Consider the following 16,039-nt stretch of genomic DNA (forward strand, 5'->3'; position numbering starts at 1 on the left):
GTGTTAATAAAATTTATTATCCAATGTGGAATAACAATATCCCCCACCCCGTTGTTCACGTGGAATGCAAAATAAGCCTCCTCTTCTACTAGAGGCTACTCCTGGTTGTCATCAAAAGCATAAGAACACACAAAATACCGAATCAGGAATTTCAGGAACTACTTTTGTCCCTCCTCTTAATATTGATTCACTAGAATCATCTATCCCTTTGAGTTCCAGACCCGAGATTACATCTACCCTTAACAGTGACACTAACACAATCAGAACATAAGTCCCTAAAACTTTGTTGCCTGACGTTATTGAACCTCACCTTCTTGAGTCAGACACTTTGATTACTGAGGTTACTGAACTTAAGGAGCCTCATCCATCCTCACGTCTTACTTTAGGACCTTCCTCTTCTCTCCCTTTGTCTCAGACATAACCTATATATCTTGGACCTTACAGTGAACCTTTTCCACACAGACTTGGAAGTATTGAAGAGATCACACAAGAAGAGTCTCATCCTTCTACTATTTATTTTCATATTGACACAATATTTTTCACAATGCATCATTGGACTATAGTTGAACATGCTTTACCATGATTGATTTTCATATTGAGACAGCCTTTGTCATAATGCAACATTGTACAATGGATGACAATGGATGACCATGGTAGATTTTCATATTGAGACAATCTTTGTCAGAATGCGATGTTGGACCATGGTTGTCACAATGTGACGGTGGGACAAGAGACAATCTTTGTCACAATGTGACCATGGTTATTGACCACAGATGACCATGATTGATGATGTTTTACCGTGGTAGATTTTCATATTGAGACAATATTTGTCACAATGCAACGTTAGAACATGGTTGATCAGGGTTGAGTTTCATATTAAGTAAATCCTTCTCACAATGCTACGTTGGACTATGGTTCACCATGTTTGACCATGATCAATTTTAATGTCGAGACAATATTCGTTAGTACACCACGTTGGACCATGGTTGAACATGGTTGATTTTCATATTGAGACAATATTTTTCATAATGCGACATTTGACCATGGTTGACCATGATTGAACATGGTTGACCATGGTTGATTTTCAAATTGAGACAATATTTATCACAATGTGAAATTGGAGCATGGTTGACGATGGTTGATTTTCATATCGAGACAATCTTTATCACAATATTACATTGGAGCGTGGTTGACCATGGTTAACCATTATTATAAACTCAAGGGATTTATATTAAACCCTAGGACTAATATTAATAACCATATGAATAATATTATACCCTAGGAATATGAACCCTTAGATTTATAAACACAAGGGATTGATATAATAAAGCCAAAGAAATAATATTAAACCCAAAGGATTAATATTATAAACCCAAGGAATTATTACTAAAAACCCAAGGGATAAATATTATAAACCCAAGGTATATAAACCCTTCGATAAATAGTATAAACCATAAAATAAACATGCTTGACCATTGTTGACCATGGTTGATTTTAATCTTGACACAGCCTTTCTCACAATGCAACGTTGGACTATGGTCCACCATGATTGATTTTCATATTGAGACAATATTTGCCACTATGCGACATTGGATCATGGTTGTCACAATCTGACGTTAAACCAAGAGACAATCTTCGTCACAATGTGACCTTAGGGAATAATAAACCCTAGGGAATAATAAACCGAAAGGATTAACACTAAAAACCTAAGGGATTATAAACCCACGAGAGTAATATTAAACCCAAGGGAATAATATTATAAACCTTAGGTATATAAACCTTGAGATAAATACTATAAACCCTAAAATAAACATGGTTGACAATGTTTTACCATGGTTGATTTTCATATTACAAACCCAAATTATTGTCAACCCAAGGGATTAGTACTAAAAACCCAAGTGATTATAAACCCAAGGGAATAATATTAAACCCAAGTGATAAATATTATAAACCCAAGGTATATAAGCCCTTAGATAAATATTATAAACCCTAAAATAAACATGCTTAACCATGGTTGACCATGGTTTATTTTCATATTGACACAATCTTTGTCACAATGCATCATTGGACTATAGTTTACCATGCTTGACTATGATTGATTTTCATATTGAGACAATGTTTGTGATAATGAAAAATTGGACAATGGCTGACCATGGTTGACCATGGTAGATTTTCATATTGAGACAATCTTTGTTAGAATGCAACGTTGGACCATGGTTGACCATGGTTGTCACAATGTGACGGTGGACCAAGAGACAATCTTTGTCACAATGTGACTATGGTTATTGACCATAGTTAACCATGATTGATGATGGTTCACCATGGTCTATTTTCATATTGAGACAATATTTGTCAAAATGCGACATTGGAACATGGTTGAGTTTCATGTTAAGACAATCCTTGTCAGAATGTGGCATTGGACTATGTTTCACCATGGTTGACCACAATCAATTTTAATGTCGAGACAATATTAATCAGAATACGACATTGGACCATGGTTGACCATGGTTGATTTTCATATTGAGACAATCTTTGTCACAATGTGACATTTGGCCATGGTTTATTTTAATATTGAGACAATCTTTGTCACAATGTGATGTTGGAGCATGGTTGACCATGAATGACCATGGTTGATGATAGTTTATTTTATATTGAGACAATATTTGTAACATTGTGACATTGGACCATGCTTGACCATCATTATACACCCAAGGGATTTATATTAAACCCTAGGATTCATATTTAAAAACCTATGAATAATATTATACCCTAGGAATATGAACCCTTAGATTGATAAAACCAAGGGATTGATATAATAAACCCAAGGTATTATAAATCGAGGGAAATAATATTAAACCCAAAGAATTAATATTATAAACCCAAGGGATTATTACTAAGAACCCAAGTGATTATAAACCCAAGGGAACAATATTAAACCCAAGGGATAAATATTATAAACCCAAGGTATATAAACCCTTCCATAAATATTATAAACCATAAAATAAACGTGCTTGACCATGGTTGACCATGGTTGATTTTAATCTTGACACAATCTTTGTCATGATGCAACGTTGGACTATGGTTCACCATGATTGATTTTCATATTGAGATAATCCTTTTCACAAAGCGATGTTGGACCATGGTTGACCATGGTTGTCACAATGTGACATTGGACCAAGAGACAATCTTCATCACAATGTGACCCTACTGAATAGTAAACCCTAAGGAATATTATAAACCCTAGCGAATAATAAACTGAAAGGATTAACACTAAAAACCCAAGGGATTATAAACCCACATGAGTAATATTAAACCCAAAGGATTTATATTATAAACCCTAGGTATATAAACCCTAAGATAAATACTATAAACCCTATAATAAACATGCTTGACCATGTTTTACCATGGTTGATTTTTATATTATAAACCTAAACTATTAGAAACCTAGGGGATTATAATTCCAAGGGAATAATATTAAACCCAAGGGATAAATATTATAAACCAAAGGTATATAAACCCTTAGATAAATATTATAAACCCTAAAATAAATATACTTGACCATGGTTGACCATTGTTGATTTTCATATTGACATAGTTTTTTTCACAATGCATCGTTGGACTATACTTGACCAGGATTTACAATGATTCATTTTCATATTGAGACAACCTTTATCACAATGAGACATTGGACAATGGCTGACCATGGTAGATTTTCATATTGAGACAATCTATGTTAGAATGTGGCATTGTACCATGTTTGAGCATGGATGACCATGGGTATTGTTGAGGAAAATTAATTACCTATCATTTAATTGTCAACTCGGGGGTTTCGTAAAACTTGCGAAGCGTGCATGCACTATATATGCTAGAAATTAACTTTCAATTTAGATTAACCTAACTACAAAACCAAATAACGAGAAACCAAATTCTTGTATTCTAATTCAACAATCAACTCAAAAGAAATTATAGTACAATTATAGTACAATGCACAGAATTGAAATCTTAATCTTTAAATCTTGCAGGAATTGAAAAGCACACTACTCTTTCAGAAATGAAAGAAAAAACAATTATTCTTAACCTCTCACATAGGAAAACATATGAAAGAAAATAAAAACAAATGCTCTTAAATTCTAGGTAGAAAGCAAATAAAAACAATCACTCTTAACCTCTCACACAGGAAAAGATATGAAAGCAAATAAAAACAATTGCTTTTAAATTCTAGGTAGAAAGAAAATAAAGACAGTCACTCTTAACCTCTCACACAGGAAAAGATATGAAATAAAATAAAACAATCACTCTTAACCTCTCACATAGGAAAAGATATGAAATAAAATAAAACAATCACCCTTAACCTCTAACACAGGAAAAGATAGGAAAGCAATAAATCTTAATCTATGAAAAACAATAAATCTCACACATTGTAGGTGGCTAATCCAAAAGCATGAGAGATGGCAAGTTGAGAGGCTCCAAATGCAAGCAGAACCAAATCAAGGCGAACATCACTCATGAGCATGGTGCCAAATCCAAAATCTATATTAAAAACATGAGCATTTCCCCAACTTTACACATGCCTTTCAAAGGAGAAGGCTCTCCTATTTATACAAAAACATAAGAAGCTACCTCATTAATGGAGGTCCAATATTCTCTCCCTAGATCCCTAGAAAATCTCATAGAGTTACAACTCAAATAGGTAATTATGAGACACATATCCTCTTTGACCTTTATCCAAATCTTGAAGATAATTCGAATTTCAGTATTGGAGGCCACATAAGGGTGCCTTGGAAGCTTACAAATGACCTACACATGTCATGAAACTCAAGCCACTTTTAAGTATTAGCAAGTGTATTTCATTTTTCTAAATTTTAACCATTTAATTCACTTATAATACTAGAAATCATTAACTTTTGGAAAACACAAAGGTAACCCATATAATTATGAAAATGGAGGCTAATGAAAGGTTATATGGTCATGGAGTTGTGACATGTGAGTGAAATGGTGGTGATAAAGGTGAAAGTAGATGATATTTTGAATACATTTTGGAGACTCTACATTTCCCCCAACTGACGTTATTGCATGTCCTCATGCAATCTACAACATTGCTTAATCATGATTTTCTTTTGAATGGGCTTGGCTTATATCATATGTCTTTAAACTTTGCATTTGATAGTATTTGACAATTTTATTTTGTTTTGCAAAGTATTACTTGTCATACATTGAATTGCAACATGTTTGGTTGGTTCTTTTGTGACAACAAAATCTTAATTGGTATTGGTTTTTGTTTTCCAATACCTTGTTTCTTTTTGTTGCAGCAAGATTCATTGAACATGTTTAAGAATGCATAAATCAGCCATATAATATTCTCATCATTTAGACATTTATTTTCAAATCACATAACTTTTGAAACATAATGTAATCATAATTGATTAGGACAAGTATGTTAGGATGCAATGAAGTGATATGGATGTGATAATAAATGGATATCCATTCCCCCCAACTAAAGGTGTTTACGTTTTTTTTTTCAAATGAGAAAGAAAATATGGTGAAGTATTTTCAAAAAATTATAATTTTAGTATTCAAGGAATTCTATGATTAAAAGCTAGAAAATAACATACCTTTACCTACCTAAAAATTGTGATGCAGGAGCATCGGGATTAGCCAGCAATGTGAAAACTTGTTCACATGTTGTGGCTAAACAGGTTGAAATTCATTCACTGTTGGGCCAAAACCATTTTTTACTGAGAGGGTTGGATCTCTCAAATAATTTTTTATAATTCAATATTGTAATAAGTTAGAGACTATCTTATTTTAGATTCAGAGATAGGGTTGTCAGCATAGGTGTGAGGAAGAGCTAGTAATTAGAATATCGGTATTAGATCTATTAAAAAATAGATATTTGCTATTAGATACAATTAGAGTGTTTATCGAATGATGAAAGGAAGGAAAATGTAATGTGCAAGGGAGAGTGGAGCGAGAGCATAGAGAGAGTGAGTGGATTGCATTCTTTTGGAGACAGAGGTATTTATTGTAATATCAGGTGAAGGCCGAGACGCTATTCTTTATCTTATTGTGAATAAAACATGTGTTGTATGCATAATCATATGATGAGCCTGTGGAGGCTTGAGTGTTTTCCTTTCCATGTATTTGAGTGAAGTGGTTGCGGCCCTGTGTTTTTATTCTTAACAGTAGGAATTCCCATGATTAAGGAAAATCTGGCGTAGTTTGGTTTCACAGGCAAGAAACCCAAAATACATTAAGTATTGGCGTAAAATGCATTTGGAGCAAGGATTCAAACCTCAAATCCTTTAGACTGAAGTTTTGAAAGCTATCGAGTCTGTAGAACCCAATCGCATCGGGCCTGTGTGCATTCCCTTATCGCATTGCCGAAGGCCTATTACAAAGGAAATCATGCTAAATACATAGCAAATTTGAATAAGGCAGACGTGAAAGTTTATGCAATTGTGTGTTGAGTGTTATCGGGTCTGGCATATTATCGCATCATTAAGGCCTAGATCGAACCTTAGCGATTTGCGATTGTGATAGACATATATCGCATCAGCCTACCGGGTACCGGGTGAGGTTTATATAGATATATATATATATATATATATATATATATATATATATATATATATATATATATATATATATATATATATATATATATATATATATATATATATATATATATATATATATATATATATATATTATTAAGCACCATTATAAAGCGCCGATAGCAATAGCAATATCGCATCAGGCCAAGGGAGAGCGCAGATAAAAGATCCTTGTGCCTGCCGACCGCCGATACTGTGATTGGATCCTGACTATCCAATCGGTCAGATCCGGATCTGTGGTGATAATTCATATATTTGCTTATAAAGGTAGAAAAGCATTCTTTAAGCCTTTTTCAAAGGTTTGGGTCCCGAAAAGGATTAAAGTGCCAATTTAACATTTGAAGGGTTCTTTCAGTCCCGAAAAGGGGAAAGCATTGTTTTAAAAGGATTTGGTCCCGATAGTGAGGAGGGGTGATTGTGGGTTTAAAGATCCATTTGGGTTTTATTAAATCCATTGTTTCCGCTGCATCAATTTTTGGTATCAGAGCAGAAGAAAGAGGTGTTTGCAGCAAAGATGCCACCGAGGAGAGGAATTGGTCGAGGAAGACCAGAACCAAATGCAATTCTATTGGAAGAGGTGTGGAGTTTGCGTGCACGAATGGAGACAATGGAGATAGCCCAAAGAAGAGCGCCTGATGATGGAGCTGAGAGCTCTTCAGAAGAATCTACTGCAGATGTGGGAGAAGTAGAAGAAGACAATGAAATTGCCAAAGTCCTCAAGATGCTAGCAAAAGTAGGAAGCAAACCCAATATGGAGATCCATATGTATGAAGGGAGTTCGAATGCAAAGGAGCTTATAGATTGGATCAAATCCATAGATCAGTACTTTGACTATGAAGAGGTTGAGGAGAATAATATGGTGAAGTTTGCAATCACCAAATTGAAGGGTCATGCAGCCATCTGGTGGGATGAGGTACAGACATCAAGAATGAGGAAAGGAAAATCTAAGATCAAGTAGTGGGATAAAATGGTAAGTAAACTGAAAGCCAAGTTTTTGCCTAAAGACTATCATTTGAATCTTTTTAAACAAGTGCAAAATTTGAAACAGAAAGGAATGTCTGTTAAGGAGTATACAGAAGAATTCTATAGATTAAGTATTAGAGCAGGGCATGTAGAAGATGATGTGGAAAAGATAGCTAGATATATAAATGGGTTAAGGTATGAGATACAAGATGAGATTAGCTTGTTAAGTCTGAAAACTATTGAGGATGCCTATCAAGCAAGTTTGAAGGCAGAGGAGAAAATATTGAGGAAACAAAGTCAAAGGAATAGAGGAAAGAGCTTAGTGAGAGGTAGAGGAGCTACCAGACCTAGGGGAACATAGCATCAGCATGAAGTAGGAAGCTCAAGTAACAGATCACCATAGAGGGCTGAATCTAGTAGAGGAATATTTGAGCCCAGAGGAAGAGGGAAAGGAAGAGATGTTAGGTGTTATATTTGTGGAGAATGGGAACACATGTCATGGGACTATCCTCATAATAGATCATCAAGCTAGAGGGGTGCAAATGTAGTTGAGGCCAAGCCAGAACCGCCTCGACTTGTGGAGAAAGAAGAACCCCATGAAGAAGGTGAATCACTGCTATTTAGAAGAACTTTTCTTATAACAGAGAAGGAAACTGGAGAACCTGCGCAAAAGAAGAACTTGTTCAGAACCACATGTAAATCAAAGGGTAAATTCTGTAAGGTAATCATAGATAGTGGAAGCACTAATAACCTTGTGTCCACAGAGATGGTGGATAAGCTTGGGTTAGCGAAGATAGTACATCTTACACCCTACAGAGTGTCTTGGTTACAGAAGGGCCATCAAGTCATTGTGACAGAATAGTGCAGTGTTGAGATGCAAATAGGTACATACAAAGATGTAATCCTATGTGACATAATGCCCATGGATGTATGTCATATACTAGACCAGAAAGCGATTCATGGTAGGAGAAGGAACACCTATACCATAGAGAAGGATGGAAACAAGCACACGTTATTGCCATTGAAGAATGAAGTTGATAAAGGATTGCCTAAAAATAGTATTATGTTGATAAGTGGTAAAGAATTTCTATAGGAGGTCAACAAAAGCGAGGAGTTGCAGTTCGCTATTGTATGGAGGCCTAAGGTAATCTTAACATCCAAGAATTTAAATGATTTTCCTGAAGAAATTAAAGTTGTGTTAGATAATTTTATGGATATCATTGTGGATGAATAACCAAATGTATTACCACCGGTCAGAAGTGTTAGCCACCATATTTACTTAATACCAGGGGCAAGTCTACCCAATAAAGCTGCATATAGACTAACTCCACAGGAAAACACAGAGGTTGCAAGGAAAGTACAATAACTAGAGAGAGACTAAGCCCATGTGTTGTGCCAATAGTACTTAATCTGAAGAAGGGAGGAGAATGACACATGTGCACAGATTCCAGAGCTATCAACAATATAACAATCAGGTACATATTTCCTTTGCCTAGAATGGATGGTTTAATGGACTGTTTAAGTGGATCCAGAAAATTTACTAAGATAGATTTGAAGAGCGAGTATCATCAGATAAGGATTCGGGAAGGTGATGAATGGAAAACTACCTTCAAAACAAATAGTGGACTGTATGAGTGGTTAGTGATGCCTTTTGGGCTCACTAATGCACCCAACACAATCATGAGACTAATGAACAAGGTCTTGAAGGAGTATGAAGGTAAATTTGTCATTGTTTACCTTGATGATATTCTGATTTGTGGCAAAAGTAAAGAAGAGCATTTAGAACATCTTAAGTTGGTCTTGAGAACTCTATAGAAGGAGAAACTACTAATCAATTTGAAGAAGTGTAGTTTCATGAAAGAGCAGCTGGTGTACTTGGGATTTGTAGTTTCCAAGGAGAGATTGAATATGGATCCAGAGAAGGTACAAGAAATCCGGAACTGGCCTACTCCCAAAAGCATATTTGAGGTAAGAAGCTTCCATGGACTTGCTAGTTTTTACATAAATTTTATAAGAGGATTTAGTCAAGTTTGTGCACCAATCCTTGAGACAATCAAGGAGGTCAATCAGCCATTTCGATGGATAGAAGCCACGGACAGGAACTTTAATTTGCTGAAGAAGAAGATAACAGAAGATCCAGTTCTAGTATTGCCTAATTTTGAGAAAGTATTTCAAGTAGAAACAGATGCAAGTGGGGTGGCGGTTGGTGTAGTTCTAAGCCAAGAGCAAAGGCCAATAGCATATTTCAGTGAGAAACTGAATGATGCAAAGAAGAAATATTCTTCTTATGACAAGGAGTTTAATGCTATTGTGTAGGCATTGAAAAAGTGGAGGCATTACTTGCTGCCTAAAGAATTCATCTTATATTCAGACAATCACACTTTATAGTTTATTAATAACCAGCCAAAGTTAAATTAGAAGCATGCCAAATGGGTGGAATTTCTGCAAAGTTTCACTTTTGTAATAAAGCATAAGAGTGGTAAGTCTAATAAAGTAGCAGATGCATTGAGCAGGGTAAGTTTTATTTTGCGAGAGTTTAAAGTGGGTTTTGTTCATTAGTCTCATAACAGAAGTCAGTGGATGGACTACCTCATTGAAGGAGGCCTGTTATTTAAAAGCAACAAGTTATGTATTCCCAAATGTTCCATGAGGGAGAACATAATCAAGGAGAAACATAGTGGAGGGTCATCTGGTCATTTTGGACAAGATAAAACCTTCGCTCAGGTGAATGCTTTTTATTATTGGCCAAAAATGCAAACTGATGTTAAAAATTTTGTTGAGAAATGCAGGGTATGCCAGTATGCTAAAGGAATGAGTCAGAATACATGACTGTATTAGCCATTACCCATACCAAATCGACCGTGGGATGCAGTTAGCACGGAATTTGTTCTGGATTTACCAAAAACTCAAAGAGGAAACGATTCTATTTATGTTGTAGTAGATAGGTTCTCTAAAATGGCACATTTTATTGCTTGTAGGAAAACTAGTGATGCAACACACATAGCTAATTTATTCTTTTCAGAGATTGTAAGATTGCATGGTTTACCTGTAAGTATTGTATCAGATCGAGATACCAAATTTGTGGGGCATTTCTGGAGGACACTTTGGAAGAAACTGGGAACTAACCTCAGTTTTAGTTCAGCATACCATCCTCAGATAGATGGACAAACTGAAGTAGTGAACAAGAGCTTGGGGAATATACTAAGGAGTTTAGTATATCAAAATCCAAAACAGTGGGATTTGGCATTAGCTCAAGCTGAATTTTCTTACAATGATACACCAAACCGAAGCACTGGAATGAGTCCATTTCAGATTGTCTTTGGAATGCATCCAAGAGGAGTGTATGAGGTTAGAGATTTGGGAAAACAGGAAGCCAAGAGTGCAAGTGCTGAAGATTTTTCTGAACAGATGCAGAGATTACAGGAAGAAGTCAAAGGTAAATTGCAGGAGAACAACAACAAATACAAGTAGAGAGAAAATCTAAAAAGAAGAGAAAAGGAGTTCCAAGTAGGAGATTTAGTCATGGCATATTTGAGGAAAGAGAGATTTCCTACTAAAACTTATAGCAAGCTAAAAATGAAGAATATAGGACCTTGTAAAATTAAAAGGAAATTTTCAACCAATGCATATGAGACTGACTTACCTGAAGGGATTAGCATATCCCCCATTTTAATATTGTAGACTTATATCCATGCAGAGAGGCAGAAACATAGTTGCAGAAAGAAGAGACAAGTGATGAAGTTCAAACCATGAACTGGGAGGAACATGTACCAAAAGCAGTCAAGAAAGAAGTTGAAGCTATCTTGGATCAAAGAATATCCAAGAAAACCAGAGGGCAAACATATTTCCAGTATCTAGTCAAGTGGAAGGAGTAGCCAGTGGAAGATTCCAGTTGGTTGACAGTAGCTGAACTACAGAAATATGGAGTAAGTCCTGACAGCTTGAAGAACAAGTCTTTTCTTCCCCGGGAGTCTGATGCAGGAGCATCGGGATTAGCCAACAATGTGAAAACTTGTTCACATGTTGTGGCTAAACAGGTTGAAATTCATTGACTATTGGGTCAAAACCAGTTTTTACTGAGAGGGTTGGATCTCTCAAATAATTTGTTATAATTTGATATTGTAATAAGTTAGAGACTATCATATGAGAATGGAAGGTTGGGAGGCGATGACCTACGGATGCTGCAACAAACCCTAGGGTTTCTGCGAAACTTGCAAACAGTAGGCCTGTCAATCTTGGCACAACCGGCAGAGACTGGTGAACCAGTGATCAGAGGAAAGCGCCCATAAGGTACCAGGCAAAATGCAACCCCCTCTGGGGGAAGGCCAGGGGCCTCCCCCCAATTCGGACAACCAAACCCAGCATACGGACGACAAGGAGACTGAAAATGGACTGAACGGCGGTACCATGGATCACAGAATGCAGAAAGGAAAGGACATTGATGCAGAAGAAAGGAACAGGGCAAGCTCTTCAACTTGCAAGCCTGTAGCGGCACACAGACCAAGGGTGGAGTTCCCGAGTGATCGTATCAATGCTAGGATACAGTATATGAGGGATCACGCGCTGATCGGTAAGTTCATAGGAATATGGCCGACGGAGAGAGCGCTGAGAAGCTGGATCAACATCAAATGGCATCCAAAGGGAGACATCTCTCTGCACTTAGGAGCCAAGGGCTTCTTTACTGCAGTCTTTAACTGCCTGGAAGATCGCAATAGGATATTGGATGGGGGTCCTTATTTTTTCAACTCCGCAGGATTATATCTCAAAGGTTGGGTCGAAAGATTCAACCCAGATAAGGAGGATCTGAGCTCTGCACTAGTGTGGATAAGGCTTTATTCACTTCCGTGGGAATACTGGGAAGAGAAATCTCTACAAGAGATTGGGAATGCAATTGGCGAGTTTGTAAAGATTGCAGAAGAAACAAAAATACGCAGATATACATCTTATGCTCGGATCTGTGTATTCATGGATCTCAAGCAACCATTGCCAGACACGGTAAGTCTATTTCATGAAGACTCTGAAAGGATTCAAGTTATAGACTATGAACATGTGCCTTTTAGATGCAGAAAATGCCATGCTATAGGGCATCTCTATAGAGACTGTCCTCAAAATAAGAAACCCTCTTCACAAGAAAATGCTGACATTCAAACAACAGATGGCTTCACTAAGGTAGCAAATCGAAGGAGAGGAAACAAGAAAGCAACAGGCAGACCCAAGGTAAATCCAGTCAATAAAGCAATGCCCACAACGAGCAATAGTTTCGAAACACTGGCCACGGACGATGAGCAAGAGCTGGGGAAGGAAAGGGCGGAGGACAAAGAAGCCCCTCAAGAACACCCAGGAGAAACATCAGGGCAAACAGGAAAGAAAATTCAAAAGCAAGTAAACTTGGCATCTCAAACTAAATCCATGCCTTGGCAATCACAAGGAATGGATGTTGAATACACGCAGCCAAATGAAAAATCCTCAAATGAACGAGTGGATACCTCTCAGGAACCTCAAAACATGGAAGAAGATCCGGAACCCCTAGACATAGGGGAGCTGGACATTCTAGGTTTGGAACAAGCATGCAAGACAGGGAATTTTGAAAAAATACCAGAAAGGCAAGTGGATAACCTAGTAGAAGTCTTGAACAGAGCACAGAAGAAATACTCTCTAGGAGTCCAAATAGGTAGTCCCTGGGATGGTAAATTTATCACCAAGGATAATAAGAAGAGAGGCAGAAAAACAACACTTGAGAGAACTATCAAGATTGGAGAGATATTAGTGGAGTCAGGGAGGTACGCCAAACTGACCAAATATTTCAATGCAAACCCCCACCCTTCTCAATGAAGTTGATTTCTTGGAATATCAGAGGGCTCAATAGCCCGAGGAAAGGTACACTATTAAAAAACATGCTGATGCAAGAAAAACCAAGTATACTCTTTTTGCAGGAGACGAAATGCAGCTCAACAATTTTGGAAAAAATAGCAGCGAAAGTTTGGCCAGGAGGCCTAGTTATAGTTGTTGATGCTCAAGGAGCTTCGGGGGGACTGGCGATCCTTTGGGATGCCCGAGCAATCCAACTAAACAATATACAAGCTAACAAAAGTTTCATCCAGGCAATTTTCCACCTCTCAGGTACTAATACCCATGGACTGATAACTAATGTTTACTTTCCTCAGGACACTGCTCAAAAAGCTCAAATCCTAAATACTTTGTCAGAACTCAACAAAGATAGGCCATACCCTCTGTGGATCTCTGGAGGCGATTACAACATGACAGCCAACATGGAAGAGAAACAAGGAGGTAGAAGCAGAGCAAACAGTGATGGCAATTTACTAAAAAATTTCATTATTAACAACTGGTTGATAGATATTCCCACAAGCAACAGCCTCTTCACTTGGTCCAACAAAAGGGAAGGTTTGCAACAGATCGCATCGCGTCTTGACAGATTCCTCATCTCAGACAATGCAACCCACTTAGGAGGGGAATTCACAGCATCTATTCTTCCTGTCTCTGGATCTGATCACTGGCCTATCGAATTACAATGGAATAGGCCAGGCACTAATCTCAAACGTCCTTTTCGATTTGAGGAATTTTGGTTATCTCACCCGGACTTTGAAGAGTTAGTCAGATCAACCTGGCTCAACTTCAATCCGGCTGAAGGCACTAGAATGTCCAGGTTCCAGCAAAAACTCAAGCATCTAAAAGGGGCAATCAAACAATGGAATCACAACACTTTTGGTAACATCTTTAAAGCTCAAGCCATCCTCAATTCAGAGATGAAAAAAATCCAGCAAAACATTATCACCGCGGGGCGCACGGAGGAACTTACCAAATAGGAGCAAGCTATAGAATCTAAAATTCTAGAAAGGGACAAACAGGAGGAGACATTATGGAGACAAAAATCAAGAATCAGATGGCTAAAAAGTGGAGAAAAGAACACAAAATTTTTCCATAAAACTACTGTGCAACGCAGAATGACAAATTACATCACTCACATTAAAAATGAACAGGGGGAGAAAATTGAAACTCATGATGGCATTGAAGGGGAATTCCTCAATTATTTTAAGAAAGCTCATCAGGAACCCAACATAAACAGAATGCCGGCTATCAATAAGCTTCTAAAGAACATACCCAGGATCATAACAGAGGAACATAACAGTCTTCTCATCAAGCCTATTAGCTTACAGGAAGTTGAAGAGGCAGTTCAACAAATGAAGGAAGGGAAAGCGCCAGGGCCGGATGGTTTCACGACGAACTTCTTTCATAAATTCTGGGACTTGATTAAGAATGAAGTCTGGCAAGTTGTGGAGGAATCCAGAGCTCTCAGATGGATGTATCCAGGCCTAAATGCTACCTTTATAGCCTTAATTCCAAAGGGGGAAGATTCCAACACCCTTGACAAGTACAGACCCTCGCTCTGTGTAATATCATCTACAAAATTACTTCAAAAGTAATAGCAACTAGATTAAAGCCGCTGCTCCCGCTTATTATCTCGCCTGAGCAATCAGGTTATGTTGAAGGACGACAAATAACGGACGGGATCATCTTAACTCATGAGATAATCCACTCCCTAAAGCAAACCAAGAAGCCAGGTATGCTGCTTAAGCTAGACCTATCTAAAGCATTTGATAGTCTCAGTTGGGTTTATATTCACAAAATTCTTATTGCCTTTGGCTTTGCACACTCTTGGGTCAGATGGATTTTTAACCTATTATCTTCAGCTTTCTTCTCTGTGTTAATTAATGGTATTCCTTCGGCTACTTACCGACCCTCCAGAGGAATAAGACAAGGAGACCCCTTGTCTCCCTTTCTCTTTGTAATAATGGCTGAGGGATTGGGCAGGAGTATCACAGCGGCCAGGATTGATCAGCATTTGAGAGGCCTTTCTTTTAACAATTCCCCTGCCTACTCCCACCAGCAATTTGTAGATGATAATATGCTTTTTGGTCATCCTTCGGTGCAGGAAGCCCGCCTCCTCAATTCAATCCTGACAACTTTCTCTGAAGCTTCTGGGGCCCTTATCAATAAAGTCAAATCCCAAATCTTTTTCTTTAATACCCCTGTTCCTACCCAAAAAGCTATTGGTCGAATTCTGGGTTTCACCAGTGCCTCCCTTCCCTCCAAGTATCTCGGTGCCCCTCTCATGGCTTCAGCTCTCAAACATTCTTCCTGGAAGCAATTGCTGGAAAAACTAGAGACTCGACTATCCTTGTGGACCAATCGAGCTCTGAATATGGCAAGTAGAATAGTCCTTATTAAAGCAGTCCTTCATTCCATGCCCCTCTATCTTTTCTCCATCCTGGCTGCTCCCAAATGGGTTCTCAAGGAAATCAAGAACCTCCAGCGCAACTTCGTGTGGGGAAGCTCAGGCCAAAATCGTAAATGGGCTTTAATCAAATGGGATAAAGTTTGTCTTCCTAAGAAAGTAGGAGGTATAGGTCTACGAGATCCTGAGAACAACAATAAAGCAATGG

General features: G+C 37.7%; 1 protein-coding gene across 1 annotated transcript; it reads left to right on the forward strand.

The window, feature by feature from the left end:
* Nucleotides 1-13,471: 13,471 nt before the first annotated feature.
* On the forward strand, nt 13,472-14,401 carry LOC149184832 (uncharacterized). Its single transcript, XM_089415454.1, has one exon. The coding sequence runs from the start codon at nt 13,472-13,474 to the stop codon at nt 14,399-14,401; it is 930 nt and encodes a 309-aa protein (XP_089271580.1).
* Nucleotides 14,402-16,039: the final 1,638 nt, after the last annotated feature.

The sequence above is a fragment of the Pinus tabuliformis genome, chromosome 3_2, assembly GCF_031772625.1.
Source record: "Pinus tabuliformis cultivar Carrire ecotype Pingquan chromosome 3_2, CPIR1, whole genome shotgun sequence".
NCBI lineage: Eukaryota > Viridiplantae > Streptophyta > Pinopsida > Pinales > Pinaceae > Pinus > Pinus tabuliformis.

What these genes read in the sequence shown, in the direction of transcription:
- LOC149184832 (XM_089415454.1), top strand. Translation starts at nt 13,472, where the DNA reads ATGCTGATGCAAGAAAAACCAAGTATACTCTTTTTGCAGGAGACGAAA.